Genomic DNA, 7,500 nt, shown 5'->3' with positions numbered 1-7,500 from the left:
AGGCAATCTTAGCATTAAAGGCTTTTAGCAAAGCAGTACTAGATTTCAAATGCACAGTGCATGGTGTCCATGATGAATTAATTCCACTAGAGCACAGAAGTTTTCATTATTTAAATGCTAGTTTCCTTCAAAAGTTTTGTAATTCAGTCAAGTTTTCAAAATAAGAATTTAACTGATATTTTGAGGTAAATGTATATGGTTTCTTGTTGCCTGTGTAAGTTTTCCTCATATTGAACACTTTCTTGTGTAAATTTGCATAGGAATATTTAAGAATATTTAATATTGATAATTTAAAAGTGACTGAGTTATTTAAGAATACATAACTTTTTGATTTCATTCTTTTCTTTTTTGTCATATTCAAAATCTTTTGGATTCTATGTACATATTTGGTTGATAAATTAGACACTGGAAAATACTGGACATGAAATGTTCTTTGATGTCACTATAAATAATTTTAAGAAAAGTTCACATAAAACAGTTAAAACTTTTTATATAGACTATTATTTATTCTCAGTCTCTCAGGAAGTCATTTTCTCCATCCATTTGCTTTAATTAAACGGTCAGATGACCAAAAAAAAAAAAAAAGATTTAATACTAAGGCACCAAGATTGTAAGATGGAGCATCCACTTATGTGGATGGGGGATCGTGGGGGTGGTAGAGGTTATTTTTCCCTTCTTACCATCCTCGGCATACCTAGTTTGATTGATCAGTGTATCCACATCTATCTATTTACACACATACATACACACACAGGGGTTAGGGGATGGAAGAGAAGAAGGAAAGGAAAGAGGTAGGAAAGATGAGTGAGAGAGATACAGTGAGAGAGAGAGAGAGACGGAGAGAGAGACGGAGAGAGAGAGAGAGAGAGATCCTGAGAGAAAAGAAGTTGAGTAAGCAACAAGGACCAATAGTGTCCCTGGTGGTGGTTAACACAGTTAACTGTACTGGCCCAGGTCAGACTTTTGAACATCATGGTGAATACGGAATAGGATATATGCAAGTTTCTGTTATCACTCTGGCAAATGTCTATCTCACATGGTACAGTTTTATACCAATGGAACCTATAACTCTAAAAGGAAAAAATAAAACTAACAAGTCTAGCATTCAGTACTACCCTATCATAAAGTAAGGAGGTCTAATTGAGCTATGTCTTTATATCCTGCTATTTGTACAAATAAAAGACTACATCTTGATGCAAAATAAACACAAAAGCACTGTTGTGACTATAACAGGGAGTCATATACTAATTTATATAATAAGTGGTTGTGCACGCTTTATTCAAGATTATGGCTGCAAGAAATGGCATGAATTGCTGGGTGTGTTTAATGCTGGATTATAGCAATTTGAAACATGTCAAACACATGGCTAATGCCTCATGCTTCACTCATTCTTGCGTAAACCTGCATAGCCACCATCCATTATACCCTTGGTAACAACACAATTCTGCAAGTAAATATTGTTACACTAAGTAACCTTTCAATTCAAGTTGTTTAGGAAGAGAAAATGCAATCTTGTGCAGTCAGTTCCAGTGTCAGTTTAATGTTTCAAAAGGGAAGTGGTGTAGAGAATAAGTATCTGTACAGTGACTTGCTTAAAAAAAAAGAAGAAGAAGAAGAAGAAAGAAAAAGGAAGGACAGGAAAATTTAATGCAAGGGAGAAAAGTAGAATTGTATCATTAGAGTGAAAGATCTGAAGAGTTATTTTCTGATGTGGCTGAAAAGTTGTGTATGATGAAAGATTTAAAGGTTTAACTAACAGTTCAGACAAACATTAAGACAGCGACTCCTAATTTCACCTTTCCCTTTAATGATCCAGAATTTATTTTCACTGATTTTTGTAAAGTGTTTGTGGTAGGATTGAGAAGAATGAATAATTTAGTTTGATGTGTTTGGGATCATAAGTACATCCACTTTGAAAGAATATGCTGAATTTGTAATTATTTAAAATATACTTTAAAAGATAAACAGCACCTCACATTGTGCCTGACATAATTTCTCTAGTAGGAAATAGGTGTGGAGATATCACTAGGAGAAACTCAGTGAATCCTGGAAAGCATATTCATTATCCTTGAAGACAGATCTCCTTTATAGTGGACATGCTCCCAGCTGTCTTCTTTAGGTGATATGTACATTAGAATCTTCTGATTACACAATTGCCCTTCTTTTTGCCTATTAATGTTGGGTCAGATGCTTTTGTTCTGTAGAGAAAAAAGTGCTGTCACTGTTATTGTTTTTTCTTAAGCGTGATTTTACTACCTCTTAGATGATTGAACCAAAAATGTGAATCACAGTTTATACTCTAGGGTTTTATAAAGTCAAAAATTCCACAAGGTATAATAAAATCCTCTGGATAATAGGAATTGGAAGTTATGTGGGCTTTCTTTATAATTGTAATAAAGATTTAGACCCATGACTCTGCTTGTTGATAATTCTTAATTATTTGGTGGCCTTGATTACAATACAATAATATATGCAGAATTCTTTAATTCATCCAATTAGTTCTGACATTAACTACAGAAAGGTTAATATTAAATACTGCATTTGTCTGCTATACTTAAAATACAGTTTTTTAAAATTTGTATTCTTTGTGTTGCAAACTCCACCCAGAGATGTCTTTCAAATAAATTTGGATGATGAAGTAAAAACATATACATACACATATACTCAAGATCTATTGTCAGAAGTAAAATTTGAATGCAATATATAGAAGAAGTTATATCTATCTGTTTCTACAGTTGCAGAGGACCCAAATTATAATTTTCATATAAGTAGTAAAGGCAATCAGACCTTTTCTCTGAATATTTTAAACATTGTGCATGTAAAATTTATGCCTAATTTGAATACTTATTAGCTGCCTAATCTCAGAAAAGAGTATTGGCTTTGTTTTTCTTTCCCTATAAAATCCATCACTGTGTATCAGTTTTCATTTGTATGAGTTTTCTTTGTTAATGTTCAATAAGGTTATTTAACAAAACCTATTTATTCATTAGCACATTTGGTTCAAAAGTTGTTTACTGTAGTTATAGCAGTTGTTTCCTTTGTGATTATGAGAGATTTGTTGTTGTTGTTGTTTTACTTTTTTTATCAGAACATCTTTAAGTTGTATATGTAGTTTTTGTTTTATTAACTTGCTTTGCTAGCCCAGCTACTGGTGGTCTTTTAGAAATCAGCAGGTCTGTCTTTTTTTAATTGACGTTTTAGAGTCCTAGAAATAATCTAATAATTTAGGCTTTGATGAAAATACCTGTTAAAGCGATTAAATTATAACCATTAATTTTTAATAACTATAATATTAGTATGCAAAAAAACTCTATTGGAAATGTATCTGTGTTTGTATGTGTGTATCTTTCTGTGTATGTGTGTGTGTGTGTGTGTGTGTGTGTGTGTGTCCATAATCACATTTTGTAAGAAACTGGGGAAGAGGGTTTCTCCATGCCACGAAAAGACATTAAGCTTACATTTGCTCTGTAATAAGTGCATTAAAATTATTTAATGGACAAAAGTCTTAAAATATGACCAAGCTTAAAACAGGGAAATCGTCTAGTTACAAAAAATTAGAATGAGTGATAAGTTTAACGTCCTTCTTTACTTTAGGCTAAGTCCCCTGTCTGTCTAGCATTACTATTTAAGTTACAGCACAGCCAGGTTGTTTCTGAAATCCTGTCCGTAGAAGTAAAACAGAGAAGTGCAGCTGTTAGGTTATAGGATAGGATTCAGATATCTCTGAGAGCCAAAACTGATCTTTCTAAACCACAGATTCAAGATGTACTGTGAAATTCTGGTTTGTAAGAGCACATTGGTTCTTTATTTACTGCAAGGATTTCCACTGATCTTGGCAGGGCATCTCATTGCTATCCTGAAAGTACAGTATATTTATGCAGTGAAAATGATAAAACATTTATTACTGTAGAGAAGGTAATATGCATAATTTATGCTGTTTTTAGCACAATCATTAGTGATATTCTTGATAGATTTTATTTCCAGCTTTCATATCTAATACATGCCTGGAAAATTAATTTTATATATACTTTCATTTATTTGCCTATGTTAAAATTGAGTTTTAAGTCATCTTCAAGTGAACAGTTTGATTGCTGCTCATGCATAAGCTTAATTACTTCCCAGGAAGGACAGTATTAAATGTTTTAAATGTCAGAAAAATAAATGAATATGAGCTGTTTGATTAAAAAAATAGGCAATATCTGACGTGTTTGCAGCAGGAGCTTTTTCTTAAAATGCCTCCAAGGCAAAATTTTATTTAGTCACAAAAAAAAAGAAACCCATTATACTATTTATCATTGGTTGATACCATATGATTTGTAACACCCTTACAAAATTTTAATTTTGTATGATTAGCTGTGCATCATTAAACAACAGCCTTGCATAAGATGTGCTGTAAAATTCTGACAGAATCAAGATAGTGAATATTTAAAATAAGGCTGTATAGTCATCCATGGTTGTCAAAGGTAGATAATAGGAAACATAGAACAGAGTGTGCAATCGTGCCTTCATTTAAGCTGGTTTTATAGGTAGACTTTAAAATGTGGTCGTTCATAAATGCTATTGACCATGCTCTATGCATGGTATGTTACTTTGGCTGTTAAATGTAACCACACAAAAATTGCTTATAGAAACCATAATTTCAGTGATTAGTATCTGGACGAAAGCTGAATTTGTATTGCTTTTCTTGGTAAATGACTGTTCAAGGCGGGTTTTTCCCCCCCTTCTAAAGATGCTGTCTCTGTAATTGGCAGAGAGGGACATCTTGATAATGGAAGTGTGAAGGTGTAACGTGTGTTAATTGATACTTCTTAATCACTTTTAGGTATTAAGTCATGATGCAGGAATCTGCGACAGAGACAATAAGCAACAGTTCAATGAATCAAAATGGAATGAGCGCTCTAAGCAGCCAATTAGATGCTGGCAGCAGAGATGGAAGATCAAGTGGTGACACCAGCTCAGATGTTAGCCCCGTAGAACTGCTGCACCTGCAACAACAGCAGGTAAGTTTTGTTTTCTTCGGTGATTCCTTAAGCCCCATCAGCCTGTTTGCTTCAGGGTGAGAGATGTATTCGTAGCAAATTGAGCATGTTGTGTGCAGCGGAGGGACGCTGAGAATTTGTTGTTATTTGGAATCTGAGCGAAGTCTCAGGAAAGATGGGATTTTTCATCTTCGTTACGTCATGCCGGCGCCAGAGTGCCCTTCAGGTGTCAAGCTATTAATTAAGTTCACAGGGTGATTTTCGGGAGGATCTGTAAAGCTTTGTAACAAATACCGGATAGCTTCTAGTTTACTGTCGAACATTGTGCTGCAGAACATGATACTTCGTTTTCCACCAGAGGGCCACATTACTTGATACTTGCTTATACAATGAATTTCTTCCAAGTCTAAGCTAAGGTGAAAAGGACCACAAGGACTTTTCATAATACAGATGCTTGCCTGTGATAGCTGCAAATATTAGCTGTTAATTAGTTGAAATGTGCTGAGAGATTGTGAACCGTCTAAACACTGTGATTGTTTATGTTGCTTTTCTTGAAAACTCATTCCATGATGTTTTGAATATATATCTTTTGAACACGTTAAAGGGCACTTTTTGTGTTTTGTGTTTTTTGCTTTTTGTTTTTTTTTTTTGCTAGTGGCTCATAAAATACCGTTCTCATTTAAATCTAGAGAAGCCAACAACTGCCCAGTAAAGGTACACTTTTAAGTGGCCCATTATTCTTTTTCTGTGATCAGTTCATTTTTCCCAATTTTGTTTGTCAATGACATATTCTTTTCAACCAAAGAATAGCCACTCCATTCTTCACTGATTCACGTCACTGGAAATAGGGACAGAAAACAGAAAGCTATCAAAGCATATACTTCATTAGGTCAGAATGAATATACCTGTTTTGACAAGATTATGTGTGATTTGCCTTAAAATAAAAGTTATTTCTTGAAAATTCTGGATTCCATTCAGACCAAATGCTTAAAAAAATCATTAAAATGAAAATATAATGATTATTATTGAAAAATGTTTCAAATTAAGTGATACATCGTTCACAGTTTTAATGTGTGAGACAGAATGCATCTCGAAAGTTAAAGCAAATGCCCACATGGCAGTCAAATTTAATAGAATTGTTATTTTAAATAACAACAGTATTTAGAAAGTTATCTTAGAGTATATGAACTGAATAATGTTTTAACCTTTAGGCATTGTTTTCAAGAACAATCTTTTAAAAGAACTAGACATAACACTTTGAATAGGTTCCGTATTTTGTTGGAGTTGTGTCTCTTTTCACAGACAGTCATCATTAGGAAGATAATTTTTATCTTGTTTTACAATATTTTTTAACCATCATAAGAGTTAAATGTCTACCAAAGTCCCAGGATTAGCCTATTTTACAAGTTACCTTAAATTAATGCAGTTTCCAGAACAACCCTGCTCTGCCTTTAATCTATTTACAAGAAACATCATACCACTGGGGTGCTATCATATTCCTATTGACTCCCCTCCGTAGGAGTCCTAAGAATTAATAGCCAAATTCTATTTTGTGTAAGAAGAGAGTAGATGGCGTTTATAAAAGCAGGTGAAATTAACAACTGAAAGTGGACATTGCAGTTTAGTACTAAAGGGCAATGTGTTCTGAAGGGAAATGTAAAGAAGTAACTTTTTCTTCAAAGCTCTGATTCGATCTTAAAAAGAAAACAGAGTCAAATCATGGAGGCATTTTATGATAAATCTGTAAGGTATGTTTATAACCTGAGTCTGAAGTTTACTTTGTCCTACACAGTTTGTTGATATAAACTATCAACAAGACTAAATACAAAAAGTTGTGTCCTTCTGATAACCTAGAAACTCTGCTCAGGTATTGCATGTTTGTGGAGTGCCTTCCAGAAGTGATTAACACAATGGGTATAGTAGGTGTCTACAAAAGACACTTCAGGAAGTGTCTACAGGAAGATATGTAATAATTTGATAAATAAACATTCAGAAACCTTTGTAAATGTCTCTTCCCTTGGTTATGTTTTTACTATATTAATATAGGTAGAAAACTTAAGGTTATTGAATTTTTGTCTTTCTGTGAATGTCTTTTAGAATAGGCGTTTAAGTTCATTAGAGACTAGAATGTCTTTTCTATAAAATTATTGCAGTTCCTGCTTTTAATTCAAACATATTCAGTATGTTTTAGAAAAAAATAAAAACTGTGGAGAAAATATTAAAACAAATTCATAGGTGACATAATTTTACAAATTTGTCTTTCCTTGGTGTTATTTAAATGTAAAGTTTTGAACAAAGAAATTTTTCCTTGGTAGTCAAATGGACGAATGATTGTCATCTGAGGTCTCTTGTTTGGAAATATAATTTAGGAGGCAGTGAGTGATGTAAGCAAAATAAAATTTTGTTTGTGATGAACTTCTGGCAGACTGTGATCTGTTTTGAGAACAGAATGTTTACCTTTGATTTTTATGGCTTTTTAATTTTTATAGAGGTGAGCAGTTTAACTTAAATTAACCATGTA

General features: G+C 33.2%; 1 protein-coding gene across 5 annotated transcripts in view; it reads left to right on the top strand.

Annotated features, from left to right (window-relative positions):
- Positions 1 to 7,500, top strand: part of FOXP2 (forkhead box P2) — a 544,670-nt gene that overhangs the window by 288,300 nt on the left and 248,870 nt on the right. For all 5 annotated transcript variants that reach the window (XM_059396538.1, XM_059396537.1, XM_059396536.1 and 2 more), the window contains exon 4: positions 4,823 to 5,000. In XM_059396538.1, coding sequence (XP_059252521.1) covers positions 4,833 to 5,000 — 168 coding nt within the window. In that variant the 5' untranslated portion in view covers positions 4,823 to 4,832. The remainder of the gene's footprint in view (positions 1 to 4,822; positions 5,001 to 7,500) is intronic.

Source organism: Mustela nigripes, chromosome 4 (genome assembly GCF_022355385.1).
Source record: "Mustela nigripes isolate SB6536 chromosome 4, MUSNIG.SB6536, whole genome shotgun sequence".
NCBI lineage: Eukaryota > Metazoa > Chordata > Mammalia > Carnivora > Mustelidae > Mustela > Mustela nigripes.
The sequence above is the reverse complement of the archived record's forward strand: the minus strand, read 5'-3'. Positions and strand labels throughout refer to the sequence as shown.